The sequence below is a fragment of the Pavona decussata genome, unplaced genomic scaffold, assembly GCF_977016875.1.
Source record: "Pavona decussata unplaced genomic scaffold, jaPavDecu1.1 SCAFFOLD_92, whole genome shotgun sequence".
NCBI lineage: Eukaryota > Metazoa > Cnidaria > Anthozoa > Scleractinia > Agariciidae > Pavona > Pavona decussata.
In genome coordinates, this window is record NW_028145509.1 from 1,187,735 (window position 1) to 1,213,887 (window position 26,153).

Consider the following 26,153-nt stretch of genomic DNA (forward strand, 5'->3'; position numbering starts at 1 on the left):
ACTGGACATCAGTCGGGTCTGGCATCCCCACAATTGCCTCAACCTTGTGTGGATCTGGTTTTAGTCCCTCACTGGTTAGAATGTGTCCGATTAAGGGAACTTCTTGTTGCTTTCTTCAGGTAGCCAGCCTGTAATTATTCCAAGCAGAAACCCAAGTTCGCCAATTGGACGCTGTCGAGCCATCGTTTAGCTCGAGTATGTCAGGAGGAGGTATTTGGAAATTCGCCATGGTTATCAAACTTGAAGCCGGACTTTTGCTATCTTCAACACTGGTTTCAGGCATAAATTCGGTAGCTTCTGCCACAAATCATTCCTTTTCGTGACGTGTGGATCCGGGAAACTTCTGACACCATGTAACGACAGGCGGAAAGACACAGAGTCCGCAAAACACAACTTATTTATTCCGGTTGAACAGCGACAACAAAACTTCAAGATGGCTTCCTACCAGCTCGGTCACGTAACACGCAAGGCGGGAACTAGACTTGTACTTCATGTAACCATACTCGTTACAACTTTATACCACTCGTGTAGCGTTGTCAATATCTACCGAAAGTCCTTCGGACAGCACAGCTTTGCTGCATGCTGTTTCACAAAGATTTGGATTTCCAGCAGGCGGTGTGCGTCACGACCCACAAAGGGTGCTGGGTAAAAATATGGAAATAGCTCATTTGCCTCTGGTCACAATCGAGTAAACATCTCCCGAACGTAAGACTTACAGTCGTACTGAAACTGGGCATTCAAACTTTGCTTCCTTTTTCAAAAACTATGCCTAAAGACAGCAATTTGACAAATTTTAACGGTCTAGTGGCAGCCGTAGATGCTTCTTGCTGGACACACAAGGCGATTTCGTTAGTATTCCCGGTTCGGAGACAATCAAGGCGAGAATTTTTTATGTTTATTCAGGTTTATTCTTCTACTAGTATTTTGTGCCGTCACGTCTGCTCATAGACGCTTTTTTATATATATTTAGACCGCGAGCGGTCGAGCGGTCTCTTTCTCCTAAGTTCTGCGGCACACGATGGATTTAGCGAGCGGTGAGGCCGCGAGCCGCGAGTCACAATTTTGTAATTTGCATAATTTTACTGTCAGTTTGGGAGCGTGATCTACGGAAAAAGTACGACTGCTCGCAGTGTATTTTTCATTGCTTTCGCTCATTTTTAGTTTGCTTTTTTTATCTCAGGGTGAAAGAGATCTACATTTCCTTCCTGGATTTGTTGGAGAGAAAAAGCATTCGCCCGTTGGCTTTTCCCGGTCGGTTTCCCGGGAGTTAAGCTACTTTGTTTACACGATCTCTCCATAGATTCTTTATTAGTTCAACGGCTTCCAACGGGAAAACCATAAGGGGTAGACCCGGGTAGACCCCGAAAATTCTGAAGTAGAAAGGATAAGCTAGCTTGACATGCAAAAGTATTGGCCAAACCCAGCAAGAGTAAGAAGCTTTAGCCTCAAGAACTGCAGTAAATCAATGACCAAAACAACATGGCGGCAGGCGCGAGGTCGTCACCTTTGAAATGGCTACAAACGCGAACAAATGCTTCAGCTTAAAAAGTAACCTAACCAGCATTAAGCCAATTTGTTCCTCTAACTTTGAAACGACTTTCAACCGCGAAAAAATGTCACAGGCTTCGTTAATGACGAAATTTCAACAGGCTGAACTCTCCAGACTGATGTTCTTGGGCGCGAGGACTACTGATCAAATAACGCATTCTGATTGGTCGAATTTCGTGACGCACACCGCCTGGACCGCCGAACATGCCATCTTCGTTCCCAGGGTTCTGCCTCTTCTTCCAAAAGAGAAAGGAATGGGAATGAGTTTAAGCCTTCGAATCGCCTTCGAAATGGCAGCCAGACGTGTATGTCGACAATGCGGAGAGGAGTTTGAGAAAACTTTGTACTATAATCACATGCCCTGTCTTGGAAAGTCAGGTCAGTTCACGAATACTTTTTAATATATTTCTTATTTAGAGCTTCTTACCCGCTGGTTAATCAGTACATTTGTAGTTTACACTCTTCAATGGTGCAATGATTTTATGTACTACTATAAACAGTACTCTACATGTAAGACTTATGTAACTCATTCGTAGCTCGCTTTCAGTAACACTCATCCTTGACTAGATTCTCGATTACAGGTCCCCGATACTCCATCCTAGATTCTCATATGTTTTGAGTATCGGGGATCAAGACTCGAAAGACGCTGTCAAATTACTTCTTACTGTTACTGACTGTAATGTATGTTTACATGTTACTAGGTAGCCATGAAAATGAACAAAAAGGCGCGTCAGGTGACCACACATTCAAGCCGTATTTTCTTGCCATTCAGCAACCTAATCAAGTTTCAGGTGTGCCAGGTGCTGTGGGTGCCAGTACGTATTTTCCATCATCAGATGAACTTGAAGGTAATGTATCAGTCAATTCCAAGTGCGATCATCCCCCCCCCCCCCCCCCCCGGGCAACCCCCGGGCATTTGAACCCTGTTCGGCTCCACATAGTGGGGCATTTGACGCGAATAGAAACCCGACCCATTGGGCATTTGACCCGTCGAAAAAATGCTGGTCAGCGGTTGCATAAATTGTCGGAATGCTTTATTCACAGCCAGAAGTTACTCGTATATTTTGCGTGAAACAGTTTTTAATGTAGTAAGCCATTTAATACTACCATAGAGAAGCGTTCCAACAAATATATCTGAGATTGTTTTTGGCATGGCAGGGTTACATATTGCCCTTCGCTTCTCATTTTCAGTGGTATGTCCAAGTTCCCTCAAGCTTCGTTCTCCCTTTGCTAGGCGTTCGAAGCTCGATTTGTTGGCATGTCTAGGTTTCATAACATAGTGTTTTTTATCATTGTTCTTGTTATCACACGTATTAGCAAACTTCATGTACATTTAATATAAAAGAAAAGCGAGTATCGGTACATATATCGTTAAACTCTCTGTTAGTTGAGTTTCATATGTGATGTTATGCATATTTATTAATGTATGAATTTCGTTGATTTTTATATAAACAGAGCTAGCGAATACAAAAAAAAAACCAACACGATGACTTTTCAGCCCCAACCAGTGGGGCATTTGACCTAGAAATCGGCCCATATAGAGGGGAATTTGATCAGGCATTTTTAAAAAAGTCAAATGCCCGGGGGTTTGCCCGGGGGGGGGGATGATCGCTTTTGGAATTGACCCAGACATAAGATGAGACTGGACATGAAACATCAGTCTAAGGGTGGTGTGCGACAAATGCAGACTGCAGACTTGCAGACTTGCAGACCTGCAGACTTGCAGACTCAACATACTGGCCTTTCCCAATTCATTTTAAAAATAATATTGTGTAACCTCCGCCATTCCATATCATGCGCTGTCCGCTTGGTACGCTTTGATACTTGGCTACTTTCACGATTGTCCTTCAATAATAAAATTCTTACGTGCGCCAGTTTTGAGAAAACGTTGTCAAACTATATAGCCAACAGTACAATAAGGGCTAGGTTCTGACAAAAATACAATTTTAGTGATTTTCTAAAATATTAGGATCGGGTAAACTCTCCGACGAACAAGGCCTGTTGCAATGAATTTATCGGGTATCGAACGCCTGGCAAGAACAAATTAGCTGCACAGCGTTATTCAAAAGACATTAATAAGGCTTTTCCGATATTTTGATTGGTTATCGAGATATCCGAGTTGAAAGTTAGAATAGCAAAAAAATTATGTAGACGTGTTGCTCAAGTTAGTTTGAATTTAAAAATTCTTGCGCAAGATTTTAGCTCTTAAAATTTCGTAAAACAACACATGCCTCCACAGTGGATTTAATATTACTAGATTGTACTAAATGCCGCGAGCTAGTGAATCAGCAACACTCCATGGAATCAACAACACTAGCATATAATTCTCGTTAAATTCCAAAGTCGCAAAAAACCGGAAGTATGCAGGTCGGCAAGTCTTCACGGTTGTCCTGTAGCCAAGTAGCCTAATAAAGCATACTAAGTGGATAGCGCATAATGTGGAATGGCGGAGGTTACAAAATATTAATGAATTGGGAATTAGGCCAGTATGTTGAGTCCATCAAGTCTGCAAGTCTGCAGTCTGCATTTATCGCACACCAGTCTAAGGGACCGATCGTTTATTACTTCCTAGAGGGGGCGGGGGTTGGTTTTTGAGGGGTGTAATTTTTTTAAACAAGCCCCTTTTTATGGGGGGGGGGGGAGGTAATTTTTTACCTTGTATGAAAAGTGAGGGGGGTAAAATTTTAAGACATACAAAAGGTACCAACTAAATGTATTTAGCAATTATTCTTCTCATCAATCGTAGAGTTGGTAAAATCGACTAGAAATGTATCCATATTGCTACTGTTCTCCAGAGCGACAAAGATCTTGCACGTAATAGGTTGAGTAATGACATAGACAGGCAAAGCGTGTATTCCATCAAGGAGTTTATCTCTGCAGGCTTGTTTATCTGGGCAAAAAAATTGACTAAAAGACGAATAGAGATGGTAGGCTTCTTCAAAATCTACTGTACATGTATATATCCACATCCATACATCAAATGCTCCTGTACTGCTCTCAAACCCCGAGCTGCTTTGAACTTCTGTGTACCTTCTTTAGACGACTGAAGAATAGACTCCAGCAATAACAAAACATCGTTATTATCAAGACATTAAAGAGATGATCTAGGGTACATTCCCTTACTTGAATTTCGCCTAACTTCTGATTGTTTCTCTTGCCAGTTCAGATTCAGAGAGCTAGCGATTTCCGCATGTAACCAAGCATTGTGCCCAGGAACTTCTCAACAATTCAACCACCAGGCCAACCATGGGAGGGGGGGGGGGGGTGTAAAATTTTCAAACTGTCATTGCAGTGGGGGGTAAAACTTTTGTTTGAAAGATTTTGGGGGGGGGGGGGGGAATTTTCATACACTGGATTTTTTAGAAACAGCAGCTAGTTCAGTAAGTTCACCCAAGAAGAAGTTGTCATCTTGCTGTGTGTAAGAGAAGATTCACCTCACCTGCTCTCTTGTTTGGTCAAGATGTGCAAGTTTTTGCCCAGTGACCTGCTTTGGATAATTTCATACATTTTGATTCTCTTGCTGGACAGAATCTCTTTGCATGTGGAGTGCCAAAGCATATTGGATATCTTCCTTCAGCAGTCCTCTCACCCAAATACTTTGGTTTGGGTTCCTTTTCTGATCTCTGTCTTTAGCATGCACTTCTTTTCCCTTTTCTTGGATAAAAAATTCACGCTAGCTAGCTTTTGTGGCTCGATGTATTCCCCTGTAGGAAAGTTTGTTGCTCTTTCACATCTCAGACTGTCTGGATTTTGTTATTGCCTTTTCGAAAGTGAGGTTGGAATCCAATTGCAACTGTTCAGAGAGCTTTTTGTCTTTCAGCCCCACTACAATTCTATCTCAGATGAGATCTTCCTTAAAATAAGAGTGAAACTACTGAAAACAAGCCAATCAGTTAATATTGTTTTGGCTTCTGAGATAATAATTTAATAATTTAATAATCTCTTATTCAAACGCATGTATCATGTTCACTTTTAAGACATAGTGACTTTCAAATTTCTCTTTGACAGTGTTGTAGTCCTTGAAGCTTCTTCAGTTGTAAGACAGTCCTAACAAAACTGCAATGTCATCGGCTAATCTTCACCTGGTTCTCACCCTCCTTTTACTTGAGTCAGGTCCTTTTTTGGAATCTCTTGAAAATTAATGCTTAATTCAAACTGTGACCCTTTTTTAGGTTTGAAACTAAACTTTTCCTGCAGCAGAACTTGGAAGTTTGCCACAGAAATTTGTTGCACAGGCACAGCAAGTCTTGTGGTTGTGCTACATGTACACTGGTTCCGTGCAACTTGTCAACTACTTGTGGTTGGTCAGCTGGAACTCCCAGCTCCATACAGAACAGTCTCCCTTACAACTGTAGTATCTGATTCTTCATAAGTTGAAAAGATGTTGGGAACTTGCTGCTACCACCATGTTGGGTTATTGAGCTAAACCATGCGCTTAATAGTGAGCCACACATTTTTTGTGTTCAATGCCATGTTTAATAGTCCATAAATAAAATAGTCCATGACCCCAGTTGTGAGTGAAGAGTCTACAAATGTACTTCATGTAAGCTCTAAACAGAACAATTACATTATAGAAATAATAAAAATTTCAAACACAAGTTGATGGGACATGGCTGGTTTCAGGAGAGTGTTACTTAGGAAACGTGGTTTCACAGGAGGTTCAATTGTATTTTTAACCCTTAAGGATGGTGCCTACTAATACAGAAGTATTTTTGTGCAGTTTATGGCTATGCAGGGAAAGCAGATCTTAGCGAGGGCGACTGAAATTTGAAAAATGCTTGCCTGGGTATCTCTAATTTTCTTTTCGCATTCTAATAACCCTTACTAAGATCTTCCTTTCCCGCGTAGTTATAAACCGTGCAAAAATATCTCTGTTTTTAGCTTGAAACCCAACTTTCTTGGAACATCCCAAGGTCTATGGGCACAACGTACATGTAATTGCGCAGTAGCAAAGGAGGAGCTGTCCTCAAATCAACCATTAAAGCAGATTGTCTACAGTAATTAGTACTGACGTGGAATGATGCCTGTATGGTATTAACAATCTTTTGTTTTTGTTTGCTAATTTTACCTTCTTGAAATCCTAGTAGAATCTCCTCCACCTCAACCACCACAAGCTTTGGGAGCAGACTTGGGTGAAGAGAATGAATCTACATGTAGGTTACCTCCTAAAAAACCATTGACTACTGCTGACACAACCCCAGTTTGCAAAGAAACCATCATTGCATGGGAGAAGGTAAACTTACAGCTGTACATGTACATGTATCCTTTAAGTACAATTTGCATGCTCAGTGAAATACAGGAGGCTTTCAGTCAGGTTCAACTTTCAAGTGACTATGTTACGCCATGGAGCTCAAATTTTGCAGCATGCAAGATATACGCATTTTACTTTTGTAAATCACTTATCAGTGAAATTGATTTCCTCAATAAAGATTATTATTATTACTGGTATATTTCGGTTTGCTTATCTCTGAGCTGCACTATACCTTTTTTGTATTTTATTTAATATTTTTTATTTTTATTTTATTTACAAGTATGTATAACGAGAACATACAGAAAAGTGCACACTAAAACTACTGATTGAATTACAATGTAAAATCAAAATTAAAATTAAATAACAATAAACTTGGTGACCATGCAGCCACACTTCACCATCAGTTAATATTTGTTAATTTAATTGACATTCCATAAGGCAATTGGAATTTTGGCTTGGTATACCATCCAATCATTCAAAGAAATGGTGATGGAAGGGGCCTTTTTATTACTTGTAAACTCTAATTTGCTTTCTTTTCACAGAAACTCAAAGAAGTAGATAAAATTGCCCACCAGCTAAGTCTTCGTAAGCAACAGAAAGAGGTATGCATTCTCGTTTGTCTTAGCTTGATGCTAAACAAAAAAGAAAAAGCAGATATTTATGTTCTGACTATGATGTATGTTGTGGTTCAGAAAACCAGTTTGATTTTAATATTTCCCCTTTATGGTAATAAATACTGCACAAAAGAAAATATTAAAAATTAAACTATGAAATAAATGTGATGGTATATTTCAAGCCTGGTGAATGAATGAGAATGATGTATTATTCTTGCCTAGAAAGTGACACAGGCATACTCGGAAAAAAGAAATGCAGGATATATTTGTCCCATGAACCTAGCTCTTTTGCGCGGCCCTATGCCCCACTGGGGCTCAAAGGACTAAGAGAGTGAGAGAACCTAGCTCCCACGAGTCTCCAGGAGAACTCTGATTTTTTTTTTCCAAGTACGCCTGTGTCACTTTCTGGAATATTATACTTCATTCTCTACAGTAGAAAGGTTGCATATACAGCTGTACATGTACCTTTAGCTGTAATGCATGACTGTAAAGAACACTTGTAGGAGTCCATTGTAGAGAGGATTTTATAAATATGATGATGATGGTGGTGGCGATGATGATTTATATTACTTTTATTGTGTACACGTGCATATGCACCTTTTTTCACCGACTCTTGATGAATTTTGACAGAAACTTTTGCAAGAACTTAAAAGTAATGCAGCTGAAGAACAGAAGCTTCAGGAAAAATCACAGGTAAATTACAGTAATGGACTACCTGGTCGACTGGTCAGGTAAATTTGAGATTTTTACAATGATATTAACAGTTATACATGTAACAAGTTGTCACGACAATGTCCAGAAGATTAAGCATCTGTACAATAAAATTAAACTTAATAGGGTTACACATGAGTTAATGAAACATTCTTTTCTATCCTGAATGGCTTTATAATTACTTTTTGTTCCTGACATTTCATTGATAATTGTTGCCTTCAGTCAGGGAATAATAATAATAATAATAATAATAATAATAATAATAATAATAATAATAATAATAATAATAATAATAATAATAATAATAATAATAATAATAATGGTCACTGTGCTTATTAAACCGTACAGCACAATACATAGTTGTGAGGTTAACGAGGATAACAATGTTCTGATATACGTAAATTGTGCCTGATGACAAATTTCTGTTTGTTCATTGCATGCAGAAGTTGATAGGTGAACTCAGTGATGAAGTGCAAGACTTAGAGTTTGCTGCAGAGGTATGTGGATGCTGCATGAGCTTTAACAACTAAAAATCAATGTCTTGTGAAATGTTATTAGTAATGATGATGATGATGATGATGATGATGATGGTGATTGCATTGACAAGGTCTGTAGTGTACGTACATGTAGGTAGTTTTTACTTTCAGGTCTTTTGTCAAATTACCTCAGTGCGTGATCTGGCTGCTGTTTGTACACACAAATGAATCAGTAGAATTGCCCACTCTCTAGTAAATGAGTAGTCAGAATTGTTTTAAGAGCCTCCCTCCATGAATTAATATTTCTTATTTATGGGCGTAAGAGTATGTAGCAAATATTCCACTGTAGGCGGCAACAAAATTGCCAACTGCTGGCACATAATTTTTCACAGGGGTGGAATGGCTGTGTTACTTGCACAATGACTTGAGTTGTAAAATTCCCAATTTCAATATAGTCATTATGTTGAACAAAAGAAAAAAAAAAGGGCCATAAAGCAGATTGCCTGAAACGGTTGTTTTGTGGCAAGCATGTCGCTGAGTTTGTTGCAGTTTCTTTAAAATGTGTACAGTATTTTTCCCATCAAATGCAACATTTGGTACAATATGTATTTTTACATCTGCAAGACAGCTACATAATTATACATTTACGTGCATGTATTAGTTTGCAAGATGTTGGCTTTTAATGATACACTGTACGTCCACACACTGATCTGGTAAATGTCGCTTGCTATCGTTTTGCTGTTCAAATAACATTTGACGTTGACAAAGCATCAGTGTTGTGTCTTATGCATTCATGTACAGTATGACTGATTGATGGATAGACATAATTATCTTTTCATTGCAGTATGTGGCATCTGATTCTGCGGTTCTTTCATGGTTCATTGTTTAGACTCGAAAAAAAGAACGTTTGAGAAATAATCTTCTCAAACTCATTAATAATTCATGAAGAGAAAACAAAGAAAATCACTACCGTGAAGGAGGTTCAGAAATGTGATCTTAATTATCATTAAATTTTGTGAACTTTTGGTTCAAATTTCTCCAAGGATTATCAATAGTTTGAGAAGCTACATGTATATCAAACACTCGAAAGAGTGTTTCCTTCCATTTCCAAACACCTCAAAGTTGGTTAAAAAAACTCGGCTGCGCCTCGTTTTTCCAACCTACTTCTCGGTGTTTGGAAATCGGAGGAAACACTCTTCCTCGTGTTTGATCTATTACTTAGTATTCAGTACTTTTTTTCTAAAATCATTTACAGAGTTGTTGTATTTTGAGTCACATGTTTGTGATTTTCTTTGTGCAGAATCTGGGACAAGAGATTCTTGGCATGATGCAGCAATTTCTTCAGAAGGGAAAATTGCCAGTAGAGGTGTGTGGTCTCGATCTGCTCTGATTCAAATCTTTAGTAATCCGTTTCGGGGACATTGATGTGTACTCTGCCTGCCTGCCCCCTGATGGAAGTCACTGCTTAATGTTTGATAGCTAAATGCAAGATTGTCTGTTAATTATGGCCATTCCCCTGAAATAAAAGCCAATGTAAGATTTTGTTCATATTTCGTCAAGTCTCTGAGGGAAGAGACTTGACTTGAAAGAGAAAATGGGGTCACCGGGTTGGTTTGCAGGTATTTCACAAAGCAGAGGTCAATCGAGCTTCAAAACTGTTTCTTCAGGAAGGGACTGGGGCGAGTCTTACGATAAAACACCGTAATTTCCGCAATTTACCAATACAAAATGCAAAAATGCAAATTAAGTGTTGTTGCAAGGGTAGATGTAAGTAAGATTGAGTAATATTCAGTAGTTAGCTAGAAATGAACCTAAAGTTTTTATTTTGGCATTGTGCCCAGTAGAGTTGCTCACTGTAACACGGGGAAATAACCTTAAGACGAGTACACTGTTTTTTTATTTATTTTTTTTAATTTTTTTTTATAAGAACGTCTAATTTAGAGTAGAGTTGCTCACTGCAACACGGTGAAATAACCTTAAGAGTAGTGCACTGTTTTTTTTTTTTTTTTTTTAATAAGAACGTCTAATTTTGGAGCTGAGGCTGAACGTTCTTATATTATTTTTGCGGTTTCAGGCTGAAAACGTTCTTAAGATGTTCTTAAATTACATGGTATACACTACATATATTTCAGTAAATCAATACGGACGTGACCAGGAAACCTATCAAAGTGCATTGCCTGCTAAGATATGGTATCAAAAACTGCTGATTATGACAAATTGAGATGTGGGTCACCATTGTTAATGTTATACAAAACATGCCCTTAAGTATTTTGGTTAATTTACATTTGTTACCTTGATTTTATATACAGATCAGCAAAATAAAAACGTTCTTAATCGACTCTCAGCCTGAGGAATGTTCTTAACACGTTCTTAAAAAGTTTGGCTAATCTCAGCCTCGACGTTGTTATAAAAAAGGTTCTTATAAAAAAAAACAGAGTGTAGTTTTTATCAGAGAAATTTGATCATTTACTTTTAATGGGTTTCTTTCTCATCTGTAGCTCTACTTAGGCTACCTGCAAAGATACAGTTTTAGAGTATAACACCTGCCCTCAGTATCATCTCTGTTACTGCCCATTGTAAAAACCAGCTATTCGTCCACATGTAGAAGTACACGTACCTTTGTGACTTACATGACATTCATGAACTTCCACTCTCATACATGTAATATTTTATATTTTACTACTTCCGTCCGCTGTCTACAGCCTGTCAACGAGTAGTTACTTGGGGTGTATGGCCTTGACACAAAGTTGTTTAATACAAATTGTACGAGTTAGCTAACTCAGTTACTACTTTTTTTAATTTAATAACCGATATTTGCTCTTGCTTGCTTGCTATGTGCAGATCTCTAACCTGAGGCAGGATATTAATTTCAAAATGCAGCAGTACGAACAGCAAGTAGAGGTATGCCAATGCGAGTTTTTGCTTGTAACTAATGGGCCTTTTCGGAGTTGCTTTGAAGTTCATTATGAAAACAAGGTTAAGTTTTTATTATGAAAATTTGTTTTCAGTCACATTTCAAACCTAAATTGCGTTGCAGAAAATTTCGAGGTTGAAAGAGTTAATAATTCAGCGGAAATTACCAGCAGACGAAATGGTGAAACAGATAACGAACTGCATTGAAGGCTTGTCACTTCAGAACGACCAGGTTTGTTTGTGTGTTTGTTTGCTTAACCGCCTACGATTCGTGATTAGGAACCTTTATTCAGTACAAAATTAAGCCACTTCAATCTTGACATGGCATAAACAACAAACGAAATGTTTCCTGCAACATGTAGATAACAACATTTCCTTGTATGACTATGTAATTAAAAAGTGTGAAATTCTGATTTAATATATATTTTTTAGACGCACAGTGCACTGTCCAGAAGTACTGCACAATTTGTAAATATTCTCTAGCCACCTCAGGTTTATCAAGCTAACATTTCAATATATTCACCGAGGTGGAGGTGAATAGTTATGGATATTTACCGAACCGCGAAGAGGCAAAAACAAAAAAGTCTATCACTTTCACCGACGCTGAGGTGAATAATTGTTTTAGTATGTACCACACAAGCTGAATAACTAGCTCGCCACGCGGGAAGCGATTTCTTATTGTAGAAAGTTCCGTCTCGCTTTCTTGCAGACAAATAAAACTTTTTGAGACACTTGTTTAGTTCCTACAGTGTCATTTCTTCATTTTTTCTGTGAAATTCGTCTTGTTGTTGAAACCATGCTGAAAAATATTAGACGTTTCATTGTTTTCATTGTAATTTTAGTGCTCGACAGTTTTCGTAAACAAGGGATTGTATTTTCATTTTTCGCCTTGGAATTTGAGGTTGAAAAGATTAAATAAGTTACCATTTAATGCCTTCGAACCAAACTTTGTTGCCATTCATGTATTTTTTTACCGCCTCGTTAATCACCTCCGAGCTAGCCAATCAGCGTCCGCGAAGAGTACTATTCACTTGTGTGGTATATACTAACCAACCCCTTTCTTATAAGCGCCCCCCGCTCCCCTTCGCCTTTATTCCAAGAAGTACCCCTATTCGAATAAGCGCCCCTATTCTGTTCTTTCTGCTGCACCAGAAAGTTTTGTTACATGTATTATGCAAGTGACACTGAAGCTATCGACGTCGAATAGACAAGTGATTTTCAAAATTCCTTCATAGTAACTGAACATTCACTGCATACTTGTTACAGTTAAATATTAATATCAAAGTTTTGTTTTGCACATTCGGTTGTTTCTCAAAAAAGAAATAAGTGCCCTGTCCTGAATAAGCACCCTGTTTCGAATAAGCGCCCTCTCTTTACGTACCAAAAATAAAGAGGCGCCCAGGGCGCTAATCGAATCGTTACAGTATATAAATTCCGGGTTATCGTCACCTCTCAACAGCGTCCAGTAGCCGTCTGCAAACCTTACTGTGGTGACGCACCTGGATCGCAGTTGAATAGTCAGGTATGTTTATCCAAATGTAAGCTGATATTTGAGTTGATATACATGTAAGGTTGAGAGACAGGCGAGGTAGCAAGGACAAAACGTTACTTTCTTTTGTACACGCATTACGCTCCCTTCACTTTCGTCGACGATATTTTTAGATTAACCATTGCCCGTTTGACCTACGTTGGTGACCTATGGTTGAGCTGGAGGGATTTTCATCAGTCTAGGGGCTTGCAGACTACCAGCCCAGCACTCAACCTCCATACGGAAATAAAGTACGGGCTATTAGCCAAGTTTGTTAATTTACACAAGATTGCGGTATACTAGCCTTGTTCCTTTTCTTTACTCGGTTATTGATATCTGCAATCTATAAAGATGGTGAACAGTGTGAAAAAATTAATTAATTAATTAATTTATTTATTTATTTATTTATTTATTTATTTATTTATTTATTTATATTCTTATGAAGATAACCAGTGGTGGTGCTGTTGGTGGCGTTTTCGATCTTGAGCTCCCAGGTAAGTCGCTCAAGTGCAAAACCTGATTAAGTAATGCAGTTAGCACCTCTCTTAAAGGGGAAGTATCACGCAAATTTGCTGTCATTTCAAAACACAAAAATGTTTGTCTGTCAGCAGAAACAAAGAAATAATTGTCAAGTTTGTTATAAATTATTACCCCAGTGCAATAAAACTGTCGATTAGTGCCTCTGGCCAGAGACGGAGTAGGCCGGTATGGGTTGAAACTTGAAAAATGTTAGGCTAATGTTTTCAAGTTCCGGCACTTTTGTTTCCAAAATGTGCTATAACAGATCACAAGTTGTTCCTTCCAAGAATTGGGTTGATTTCTTTCTTCTTGTCATTCTAGAATTATTTGGCAGCTGATTGAAGGTCTTATTTCATCATTTTTAACAAAAGATACCTAAAACCCCATGATACTTCCCCTTTAAATCGTATCCTCGCCTTTATACGTCTTTTGTGTTTGGTTTATTCTCCTTGACAATTTAACTTAGTCCTCGTACACGTACGTATTAGTATGGACTAATTCTTAGTCCTGAGCATTGGTCTGTTCAGTCGCTGGTGGCGACTAAATCTGTGCCATTGCGCGTGTTTTCCTGAGAGGTTATGATGCTTCCTACTTTTTGTAGATATTCATGAATGAGAATGAAAAACGTAAAATCTTTTACGAGCATTGTATTTTGGTTTTTTTATTTGTGGTGATCATGTTGAGTTTACTGGGTAACAGTTTAGGGTCTCGCCTTGTAGGTGTGTGGCCTTGAGTCTTCTGCTAATAGTTGTTGATGTTCCTTTTTTTTTTCTTTTTTTTTTTTTTTTTTGTCGTATTTTGGTATAGATGATCTTGAGGAAGGGGATCTCCGTTAGCTTTTCTCCCTGGCTAAGGGCCTAAACACTTAAATTACCCTGGAAACAAGAAAACCGATGGAAAACTCTGCAGTGGACTTGATGCAACGAGGCTTGGAAGGGAAAAGTGAGAAGTTTATTTCTTTGGACTTTGATTGTTTCTTTTTTTGCTTCTTTGTTTGTTTGTTTGTTCATCCGTTTATGTTTCTTTTTTTCCTTTGTCGATGTTTGTTTTTGGACAGAGAAGTAATTTTGCAAAACGTTATTGTAGTAGTAGCGTGTGTTTCCAGTATGGCAGAGCAAATTTAGCCAAAAAAACAGGTAACCAAAATTGAATACATTGCATTTAACTTGCTAATTGAAAACATACCTCTTTGAAAAGGGGGCAACCTCTGAGCATTTTTTCATTTTTGTTTCTCTTTTTGGCTGAATTTCCACTTATGCCCCTCCTGCCTGTGCCAAGTCCTTCTGTATTTTACACTTGCTGCAGGATTCATTGTTAGAGATATCACGGACACAAACAACAACGGCAAAAAACAAACAAACAAATAAACAACAAGAAAACATGCACTGTTTTGTAATGATGATAATCATATAATCACCATCACCATTGTCTCAAATGATAGTAATTGAGTCCTGCAGTAACAGTGACGAAATATATTTATTGTTGTGCAATAGTTCTTAGGTACAAAATTGGTTACAAAGTTAATCTTAAACTTATAACAACCTTGTTACTTCTATCTGTGTACTGTCATGTTTCTTAGTTGAAACATTTTTGAGGTGTTGATGCATTTTTTGTTGCCATATATGGTTGATCTTTTTAGTTTTGTTAGGGAACATTGTGCAGTTTTGCTCGATGTAATCATTTTTGATTCCTCCATTTCCATTTGTAGAAAAACGTAATTTATGGTGAATGTTCTTAAAAAGGGTATGTTGCGATGTAGGGTATGAATGAATGCACCGTACGCTCAAATGTTGAACTCGCTGGGAAAAGTTGGTACTAGGCGGCTGGACTGATACGACTTTTTTCCGCGCTTCTGTGATTTGTGGTTACGGTGTATGCCATTCAATTTTATCAGAAATAATCATTATTTTAACAAATGGCAAAGATTACCAGGTGAACATTTGAAAAATTTCAAAATGGTGTTTTATAGCCATAATATTAAAAAATAAGAGGGAAAATTGGCGTGTCTAATTAGCCAAATTTCTGCATTAATTTTCGACAATTTATTTTCTTAATAATTTATCTATTTTTTATGATAATAGAATTACTAAGTAATATAAGTAGTATACGACTAAACACGTCTGAATTTTCCGCCGAAATAACATAGCAATTTTTTAGCAAATACAAGACATATACTGATTTTCAAAGAATAGATTGCGGAGAATCAAGTATTTTTAAAATATGGTATATTTATAAAGATTTATAGAAATTTTGTACAATTGTGCCACGGAGTGTAGTATTTATCAAAATATTAAAAAAAATTGTATTTTATAGTGGAAATGCACTTAGCTATCCAAAGCTAACTGTTGGTTACCAAACTGTATCTATTTTATTTATCCAGATTAGAGAATGTTATTTGCTAAATAAACCCCGAACATTAGGATTTTTGAAAAGAAACTGACAGGGCTCCTACGACATTTTTTATCATCCGATATACCAGCAAGGCGGAGAGTTTTTTTCTTTTATAACTCTCCGATTAATTTCTGAAACGCTCGCCCTTTACTGTAGAAAAGACAAAATAGCCAGTGCTGTCCAAGTCGTGATTTTACTACATTTATTTAACTGTGACTGGATTACAACAGCCAAGGCAAAACTGTAACGTTCGTTGTTATTTTGTCGTTCAAAATAAAAAATCGGGCGAATTTTATCAAATAGTACGTGACGTGTTTCGCCCAATAAAAGCTCGCGGAAATTAGTCAGTGGGTGATAATTTGTGTTGTTTGAGGTTAGGTTATTTTATTTAAGGCTTCTTGTCTTAGCTGGACTGTAAACGAAGCTATCAATGTAGAGAATTTGTATCATTAAAACATTAAATGATAAATCAAGTCAACTGGATTTCGCCTGAGTATTTTAAAGCCCCAGCTAGTGTTTTGGAAATGTATCGTTCGTTACCCTTTACGAGAGTTGAACTCTACAGAACTTGGAGCTCGAGTAATCGAGCACAGTTCTGTTGTTTCAAGCAAACAGTGAAATGTGTCGACATTTAATGTAAAAATCATCATCTGACAAACGTAAAAAGCGGAGCAGTCAGATATCTTCAGTGTGAACAATGGAACACAAAGAATGTGTCGGCACAAACCCAGGCACCTCCTCACAATGCTGAGCTGCGTAAGAAAAATACCTTGTGTTGTGGACTTCACTGTATTGGAGGAAGGGGGGGGGGGGGGGGGGAGTAATGTGCTGTAAGCGTATAACGAAACTTCTTTGGTCAGTCAATAGAAAGTAACAGTTCATAGCCACACGTTATAACATTTATCCCAAGCCCTTTTCTCCTTAATTGTAGTTATACTGTACAAATCACTTCTGCTCTAACTTGTAATGGGCTTTCAGATACGGTACATAGTAAAAATAGCTTTATAACATTGCAGAGCAATGACAGGGTTACATCACAGTCCCTTTCAAACTTCAAAAAATACAAGTCAAGTATTACTACAACCAGTTACGGACCATCTAAATACAATGTCTTTACTGGTCTTAACCCTTTCACCGCTAAAGGCGACTAATGTCGCCGTTTTAGAGGCTACCACTTTCAAGATTGGCCACGTTCTCAAATCCAGAAATCTGGTTATTATGGTCTACTAATAGTGTTAATTAGTAAGTGTTTTAGGCTTTAAGAGCAAATAAACTGAGTTTATCTTCCGTTTGCCGTTCCATATCAACATTTATTTTCAAGCAAAACCAAAAATGCCCGTTTTCTACGGCATCGACAAAGCTGAAAAACACACATCTTTGCTTCCAATTTTTTAATTCAAAATCTCATTTTAAAACCAAAATTCCTTCATGACAGCAAACCTTAGTCTCATGACTAAGCATTTATCTCCAATTTTGCCTCTCACGCGTACAGCTGTTCGAACATCAGCCATTTGATTTCAAAGCCCGTGATTTCCCCTTTGCCGTCCGAGTTGCATTCTGGGTAATTTCGATACAACGACGAAATGGAGGTCCTGCCATCTTAATTCAGTAGTGTCGAGCCACCCGGTCCTGCTGGCAAAATATCGCACACATCGTTTTCTTTGCAAGTCAAATCTCCCCCAAATTGCCCAGGTAGGTCCGAGAATCGGCCAGAGAGACAACTTCACTCGTGAGCCACCATGACTCGATACGAACACTTTTGGCGTCCCAGTCGCTATGAAATCATCTCTCACCTCTGGATTCTTTCAGAGGATTGCTTCTACTCTCCATTCCAGCTTTATGATGCCAGCCTGGGAGCTTCTGCAGTGCAAAATGGCCCGAAAGTACACTTATAAACCGACAACTTCCCGATTAGAATGTGTTTGTGCTCGCGAGCAAAACAACAACGGTTCAAATAGGTGACGTCACAAAAAAACTTGAGTCCTCGTTATTGCAGAGCAGCGAAAATTTCAAAGGAGATCTTCATATAGGACAACTAAATCCGTTTTGGTCATCTACATCGAGATAATTGTCCAGAGAGACCAAGAAATTTGGCAGTGAAAGGGTTAAAGTCCTAACATATCTCCGAGGAGACCTCTCAGTATAAGCCCGGGGGTTTTCTTGAGGTCTCCTCGCCACTTCTTACTTCTTCTTTTACTATTATTATTTACTCTAAACTTATATGTGCGATCCTAGTCTATTATTCATTGTAACTTTCTATGTTTGTATGTCGTGGTGAATAAATAAATAACTTGTTAAATTGTTGGTGTTGCAAGGTAATGGTGTTTTCAGCTCAAAAGGACTATGAGAAAGAAAAACGGCTTCTCGTGGTTTTGCTTGGCTCTCACAAATACCAGGAATACACCTTAAATTATCACAGCTGTACAAGTCAATACTTTTGTAAGATGGCTTCTCTGGCGTAGCCTCATAGCGTGGAAAATTCCATCTCCATGCTTTCCTAACTTGGCAATGAAAGCATAACGGCAAAATAAGACACCATGATTCCAACAATCTGAAAAAAAAAACATCAACAACGGAAGATTTGTTGAAGTTCCCATCTGCATCAGACCATGCCAATTTTAGGTTGCTGTTGTCTTTAAAAATACTCTACGAACGCGCGCTGGATATAAAATATAAGATAAAAGAGAGTTAATAAGACGTGTTGTCTATTAGCATGACATCTAACAAACACCAGTTGAATACCTTTTTATGAAAAATAATTGAAACTTACTGCTAGATCTTGGTAGTTCATGAGCATCGCGAGTTCGTTGACCAGTCAAGTCAATAACCAGATACATTATACGCCTTCTACTCTGATAATGACTTCAGGTCAGGTTGTATAAACTTCAGTCAATCTCAGCTCAATCAGTCCTTCTCAGGACTACACTCACCCTGATGATCATAATTTACCTACTTAAAAGTCTTTTATGTACCAACCGTTAAGCAGAGAGATTTGGTGATCACTACAAGCCCTCCAATAGACAGGCCTTTGGGTTCTCTATTCAGGTAAAACATAAACGCCAGCAGCTGTGAAATGATGAATGAAGGTAAGCTGAGCAATTATTCCACCTTTTAAAAACTTGTTCAAGAATTAGCAAAAGTAGCTCAACGTGTGCGTGATTAACAGTTCAAAATATCATATTAAGGATGGTGCCTACTTTTGCTCTGCGCATCTCGCGATACTCGGGTTTCCTATGGGTGGTACTTACTTATACATGGATATTTTTGCGCAGTTTAAAGCCTTGTGGAGAAAGCAGATTTTACCAAGTGCTTTTGTATCCAAAAAGAAAATTGGGGGGTAACCATGCATTTTCCAGAGATAACAATTTGAAAGCTTCAATTTGGAAAAAATAAACCGCCATACATTGCTTTATATTTTACTGCTTTTTAGAATAATTCAGTGTTGCTTAATTATCTCTAAAAAATGCATGGTTATCCCCAATTTTGTTTTTGGGTTCCAATACCCTTTGCTAAGCCTGATCTGCTTTTCCCACATAGCCATAATCCGCGTAAAAATACTTCGGTATTAATAGGCACCGTCAGGTTAATTTTCTCTAGTTCTTCATTCACTTCAGAGTGGAGAGTTAAACGAGGCATTGTCCATCAGAAACTTTTAACACCATTGGCTAGTGCTGAGGGGATATATCGGTACCAAATATCACCTCGTCATTTACCCCACAAAAGTACAGAATACAAAATAATAAATTTAGAATGGAAAAAGAATTAAGTAAATAAAGGATTGTGGATCTCAGCGAGTTCTGTTTCATGGCAAAATCAGACACTAAGTTGATTTAAAACCAAAAGTTATAAATACACCGCCCACTGTGTTTAGTTTGCTTATGACCATCTCATATCTAACAAGTACCAGTTGAATAGTGTTTTTGATAATGTAATCCTTTTAATTGAAGAGGTAACAATCTCTCTTATCTTCAATACTTTAAAGACAATTATCCTGTCTGTGGATAGAATAATATGCCATCATTTTAAAACTTGGTACTTTACTTGCAATGAAGGGAGTGCTAAAGGATAATAGTAATAGTAATATAGTAGTATAGTAATAGTAATAGTAATAGTATTTATTTATTTATTTTATTTATTTAGTTATTATTATTATTATTATTATTATTATTATTATTATTATTATTTATTTATTTATTTATTTATTTTTTTGCTTTTTCTCGTTTTGATTTTGTTGTAACTTTCTTTTCATAACAAGCAAGAAGATTCCAAACAGCTTGAAAGATAATACCTTAACTTGATCTTCATCGCGAACCTTGGCACTGTCCAGAACGGCTTGAAAACTATGAATCTACAAAACAAGAGTTTGTAGCCTTCAAACGTCCGACACAAGAACGAATTTTACAGGCCATAATACAATAAGTTAAGATGAGAAATGGTTAACACAAATGGCGCTAGAACCTCAAAAGTATAGTTTAATTAGCCTGCGTAGCAGTCGTTTCCGTTTCCTTCAAGCCAAGCGGGGCAAGCGCGTGAGGGCATTGGGCAAAAAGGAGCAAAAAAGTATGATCGGGGGGGAGGGGCGGGGAAGGATAGGAAACGCCTGCCGCTGAGCCCAGACATTTTACCGAACGCCCCCAAATGGCTTCGCTCCCTTGGGGCCTACACTGTTACGTCAAATGTCACATGAGAACCAATCATTTTTAACTTCTGGTAAATCTTAGCGAAAACAGAATCGCTCGAACAAAGCGTAGATAAATTTGCCCAAGACAAATTTTACTTATGTTTTAGAATATCAACTCAATTGCTTACAGCTGAAATTTACAGACAGAATGAGCTTGTCCCACATGGCTAAAATACTTCCTCGCGTTTCCAGGATAAATTTGTATTTCGCGTAGCGTGAAATACAAAGTCGTTCTAAATATTGAAAGCTCCCTTTTCAGACCGTGGTTAGAACTGAAATTTTCCTGCAAAGTATTTACTTGAGGCCTCCTCAATCTATTTATGATTACAGAGTTTGAATAAAAATTTCTTTGTTCGTATGCGAAACAAGCTTTCAGACCAGCCAATTTTGTTTCCAGCTTTTCGTGTCTTTGAGACCACCGACAGCCAGAACAAATTTTCTTAAATTTTTAAAAATTCCGGCGGGATTTCGAAAAACGAATGACTCCGTGTTCTCAGTTGAGACGATAATACCTACCAACAAACCAAAGCGCAATTAGCGTGACCGAGAATTTTGATTTTGCTTGATGTTAATAGCATTCGCTCTTAAAGTAGTCCTTTGCTCCGGTTTCAGCTGAATTAACGTATCTCGCTGCGAAAGTAGTATAGTCGTTTCCAAAGCAAAGCAAACTCGAAATCGAAAGGACACTTGAGAGAGTTCTTTTCCGCCTCGGCCATATTTTCATCTTTGATACACTGTAAACGGTTAACCGGATGTCGTTTTGGTCTATGAGTTTGATTGACAGACGATTGGCCAATGGTAATACATCATTGCCTCCCGTTCGCTGACGAACGGCGTTCGGTAAAATGTCTGGGCTCAGCGGCAGGCGTTTCCTTTCCTTCCCCGCCCCTCCCCCCCGCTCCTACTTTTTTGCTCCTTTTTGCCCAATGCCCTCACGCGCTTGCCCCGCTTGGCTTGAAGGAAACGGAAACGACCTGCTACGCAGGCTATAGTTTAATTAAAATTAATATCTGATCCCTACTCAGCCTGGGATTTTTTATTAATTAATTTTTTTTTTGGGGGGGGGGGGGAGGGGGAATGGGGAGGGGGGTAGTCCTGAGCCTGGGGTGAGAGCAGGGACAAAGTGCACTACGGCCTCTTAAGTTTTGAAATATCTTGTTCCCATGTAAACATCAACCTGAACATATCATACCAAGCTGTTACTAGATAAATTCCAAGAAAATTTACAAAGTTTGGTTGTGTTTGCTTGCTCAAAACGTTACGAATGTTCAAAGAAACGCCAGTTTCGCTTTCCATCCCTCCTACACTGAATAGAGTCGAGATATACTAGATTGTAAAGAAATCAACATTTAAAAAGTTGAAGACATACACAACTAAGATTGTCTCAAAACATCCTTTTTCGTACGTAAATTATTAATGAGCCTGATAAAGTAACATTGGCCAAGTGAGTTCAGAAAAATACGCCGGTGAATAGACCGGGGTCGCTAATCAAGTTTGTGAGTAGCCACTGTACTACTTTCTAAATTTAGGGTACACCGTCCAGAAACAAGAGTCACCGCCTTGAAGCACAATTTCAGGCAATATATCGGTTACTTTCTGCTGCCAATCGCGAGAGCTCCAATGTCAAGTTTTAACGTGAATTCCCTTTACTGATCATGAGCGGCAAGGCGACTAAAGCCCACCATACTCGATAATTGGTGATTCGTTCTAGTCCTACCTTAGCCGGGCATAAAATGCAATCCGTACTCTAAATTCGTACTCTAAATTAACGCGAATTAAAATCATAAGTTTTAATTGCATCGTCACCACTTACCTTCTCATTGACTCTTGATCCAAATACCAAGATTACAGCCACGGTCCCAGCCGAAGTGATAAGCCAGTAGATAATTCCAATCAAGAAAGATACCTCATCAACTGCATCACGCATCTGGGCGGAAGGGTTTACAGTAATGTAGAAGGTGAAGCACGTCAAGGGGAGGAAAAGAGCCACGATTACGAGAAGGAGGGGTGATAACATGCTGCTTGCGAGCTCAGCAATGGTACAAAGTTTGCGATGTTCATCTTTCAAAGCCGCTAAGTCCAAACTGTTAATGTCATTTGACAATGCCCTTTTACAGAATTCATCAAATAAACGTGCAAGAACCAAGCATGTGATACAAACGAAGGCAACTGGAAGAAGCCAGGCTCCAGCAACAACAAGGGTAGCGATCAAAGAAAAAATGTTTACGCCATACCACTCTTCCCAAGGCTTATGATTCCCAACAATCATCCAGGGGAGGAAGAGAAAGGTAACAACATTAGTCAGTGTGGAAGTGATCCAGAATACACCAGTTGCAATTAAGACTTTTGTGGAAGAATGTCTCAAACCTTTCAAATCAGTATTTGATTGTACTAACTTTCGAATAAAACTTTCAAAACGTGATGTTTTCGCATCTGTCAATGGCAGAACAAGAGAGCAGATAGTTCCGCTGAGTGCCGTTTTGAGAAACCAACAAGCAAGCGTTAACAACGTAAAGAAGGTTAAATGGGTGGACGTACCTTCCATGCAAACACTGATAAAAGCCGTGGCAAAATTGATCCAGAGAATTGTCGTTCCCACAAAGCAATACAATTTCGAAACGTAAACCCGTCTGTTACCAGGCGGTGCAAAGCTGGACACCTTTTTCACCGACGTCTCTCCAAAGTATATTCCAAACAACTTCATGGATTTTAAAATGGGACTGTAAATTTCCTCGCATGCCTTCAGCATTTCTTCCTCTCCGTGACGACCAATAGGACTGGCTGCCGTGAAAACCTCAACAACTGTTTGGTTTGAAACGAAACTGGATGGCATCTCATGTTCCTCTTGTATGTAGTTCGGGAGTATAGTCTCTTGTAGACGAGTCTCCGAAGATGTTACGCGAGGATGCATTTTGATGTTTCCAACGAAGTTTCTGGGCCGAACTAAAATACCTTTTCAATGAAATGAAGTTCACTGATGTTATTCTTAATTCACTTACAATCTGATACATTATTAATTTGTAACTCCTGCCGGGAACGAGAGAGTCAGAGGATTTAATTAACAATTTTTAATTAAGACTCAAGAACGTTAAGTTACAACGATTCCTTTCAATTCGCTGGTTTTTCTAACGTTTATTTTTATTTTGAGATTATTTATCATCTCAGACATATTTTCTGCTTTCCAAATTAAACGCAAATTGAGTTTCAGTATTGACTCTTAAATAATTATTCCTTGTATTTGTAATTAACGCCAAGAATACATTCAACTCTTCAGAACAGGGGTTTAATGACTCCCAAATATTCGTAGATGTTTGTAATGTACTCTTTTGTCAGGAGCTCTTTTATTATCATACATTTCCTTTCAGTTCATAGTAGTTTATCTCCCTTGAAGCTTCCTGGCATGTTTACAAGATTAAAGGTATTGTATTTCCTTACGACAAGAAGAGCTGACAACAAAGAAACTGTTTCATAATTTATAAATTTCTGAGAATTGAACAGATGTGCTTGCTGTTATGGATTTGAACAAAACCTCCCGGCCTCAATTATCTCTTTTGTTGGTTTTACACCATCGGCGCTACGTGAATTCACCTTTCTTTCTTTCTTTTTCAATTTCCAATAAAACTGAGGATCCTGTAAGAACGGATATCAGTAAATTGATTAATCACATTGTTTTAATAATGTAATAATTTAACAACAGATGTTTCCTAGATTTTGAACGTTGTTTTATTATTATTATTATTATTATTATTATTATTATTATTATTATTATTATTATTATTATTATTATTATTATTATTATTATTATTATTATTATTATTATTATTATTGTGGAACACATTTTTGTTGTACATAGTTGTTACCTTAGTTTGTAGTGTACCAGTTTTAATTAGTTTTAGGCAAGCTACAAGTTCACTTTTGTTAACTATTTAGTGCTACTCTATTTAAATAAAGGATTTACTTACTTACTAATGCCGCAGTGATGGAGAGCACGCAGTTTGGGTGATGCGCCAGGAGCCCTGTTACCTCAGATATAAAGATCAGAATAATTGAACTGGCATAGAAAGCAAAAACGCAGAAACAAACGACAACTAAACGACAGAATAAGCGTGCATATCGCATTATTATCACCAGACGTATAAGGCTAACCCTACATACTACTAACACTGCAAATGTAAGATGTCTTCACCAACACCTGCAGCAATAACGAGACTTCAGTGGCACGAGAATTAAGGGTGATCTTTATTGCTACTTTAAGACGTGAGCGAAATCATATTCAAATGAATGCAATGGCCTAGTGGGGGTATTGACCCCAGTCAGATTGAGCACTTGTAATCTTTTTAATAGTAGGGCAGAAACCACCATAATTTGTAACTCTCCCTAAAATTTATCTGACAAACACTTGGTAGGACAGTTAATTTTACACGTGAGGTGATGTTACCATAGCAATGAGGTTTCGATCACCATGTTTTTGGAAATTTAGATTTTTACCTTTCATGTTGTAGGGGTTTTTTTTTTTTTGATCTTTACTTTTACATTTTTACATTATTTCAACATTTCTTTGTTGTTATTGTTTATTTTTGGATCAATTTAAAAACTTCTCTGAGGTTTTGGAGACACGAAAAAAACGTAAGATGGCTCCTGTGAAGACTCTCTGAAGCCTTTGGGAAGACTGTATCAAACTTTGCATGTCATATTTAACAATTATTCCACGAGAGCGCGTTGGATGTGAGATGATAGATAGCGAACGAGGCGCGAAGCGCCGAGTTGGCTATAATCATCTCATATCCAACAAGCGCGAGTGGAATAATTGCTTTATTAAAAATGCCTGGTTTCGCTTAGCAAGAACAACCAGAAGACCATTTTAATGGTCGCTATTTCTCGGTTATGCGCATGGTAAAATGGCTCATATACCATGGCCGCTAAGCCAATCAAATCCCTGAAATTGCAGCATACAATGATCCAATTTTTAATAAGACGTTTCATTCGTGATATTCCTACTTTACAGAAACCGACTGCAGGGCATAGCTTTGGACGTGCTATTTACCCTCCAGGTTCATTGCCGTACTGAGGACTTTTACCAGGGGAGGGGTTTGTGCTCCGTTGCATTTGTCCTTTAGCTTGGCGAACAGAAGGTCAAACCGAGAAAGCAGAAACGCAGGGATGGATTAATGGGTAGAGAGATAGAAGTAAGGAAGGGTTGGGAAACGTTTGGAACAATGAATTGGAGTAAGGAATAAACTGAGGTTTGAACATTTCACTTCACTTACTTCACTAATTCTATTTACCACAAAACAAAACATAAGAAAAAACAATATATGGTTACATGAGAGAAAGAAAAAAAGAAAGAAAGAAAGAAAGAAAGAACGATAGATAGATAGATAGATAGATAGATAGATAGATAGATAGATAGATAGATAGATAGATAGATAGATAGATAGATAGATAGATAGATAGATAGATAGATAGATAGATAGATAGATAGAAAGAAAGAAAGAAAGAAAGAAAGAAAGAAAGAAAGAAA

At 38.0% G+C, this 26,153-nt stretch overlaps 2 protein-coding genes across 4 annotated transcripts; one reads left to right on the plus strand and one right to left on the minus strand.

Annotated features, from left to right (window-relative positions):
* The first annotated feature begins 1,768 nt into the window (after positions 1-1,768).
* On the plus strand, positions 1,769-16,434 carry LOC146473761 (uncharacterized). 3 transcript variants are annotated; one of them, XM_085117780.1, is made up of 12 exons: positions 1,772-1,926; positions 2,250-2,396; positions 6,633-6,781; positions 7,342-7,401; positions 8,044-8,106; positions 8,568-8,621; positions 9,901-9,966; positions 11,442-11,501; positions 11,638-11,745; positions 12,973-13,035; positions 13,487-13,535; positions 14,368-16,434. In XM_085117780.1, exons 1-12 carry the CDS (start codon positions 1,803-1,805, stop codon positions 14,394-14,396), a joined length of 972 nt encoding a protein of 323 aa, XP_084973906.1. In that variant the 5' UTR covers positions 1,772-1,802; the 3' UTR covers positions 14,397-16,434. The 3 variants fall into 3 exon arrangements, with proteins under 3 accessions (XP_084973908.1, XP_084973906.1, XP_084973907.1); XM_085117781.1 differs by having other exon boundaries at positions 1,773-1,926; positions 6,636-6,781; XM_085117782.1 differs by lacking the exon at positions 2,250-2,396 and having other exon boundaries at positions 1,769-1,926.
* Positions 16,435-18,258: 1,824 nt separating this feature from the next.
* On the minus strand, positions 18,259-24,170 carry LOC146473762 (uncharacterized). Its single transcript, XM_085117600.1, has 4 exons — positions 22,446-24,170; positions 20,240-20,299; positions 18,928-19,017; positions 18,259-18,502 (listed from the first exon to the last, which is right to left on the minus strand). Exons 1-4 carry the CDS (start codon positions 23,541-23,543, stop codon positions 18,449-18,451), a joined length of 1,302 nt encoding a protein of 433 aa, XP_084973726.1. The 5' UTR covers positions 23,544-24,170; the 3' UTR covers positions 18,259-18,448.
* Positions 24,171-26,153: the final 1,983 nt, after the last annotated feature.

What these genes read in the sequence shown, in the direction of transcription:
- LOC146473761 (XM_085117780.1), top strand. Translation starts at nt 1,803, where the DNA reads ATGGGAATGAGTTTAAGCCTTCGAATCGCCTTCGAAATGGCAGCCAGA. An exon ending in AGCTTCAGGAAAAATCACAG is followed by an intron (nt 8,107 to 8,567) that starts GTAAATTACAGT and finishes CATTGCATGCAG; the next exon opens with AAGTTGATAGGTGAACTCAG. An exon ending in TGTCACTTCAGAACGACCAG is followed by an intron (nt 11,746 to 12,972) that starts GTTTGTTTGTGT and finishes ACCTCTCAACAG; the next exon opens with CGTCCAGTAGCCGTCTGCAA.
- LOC146473762 (XM_085117600.1), bottom strand. Translation starts at nt 23,543, where the DNA reads ATGCATCCTCGCGTAACATCTTCGGAGACTCGTCTACAAGAGACTATA. An exon ending in GATCAAGAGTCAATGAGAAG is followed by an intron (nt 20,300 to 22,445) that starts GTAAGTGGTGAC and finishes CTTGTTTTGTAG; the next exon opens with ATTCATAGTTTTCAAGCCGT. An exon ending in CCAAATCTCTCTGCTTAACG is followed by an intron (nt 18,503 to 18,927) that starts GTTGGTACATAA and finishes TTTTTTTTTCAG; the next exon opens with ATTGTTGGAATCATGGTGTC.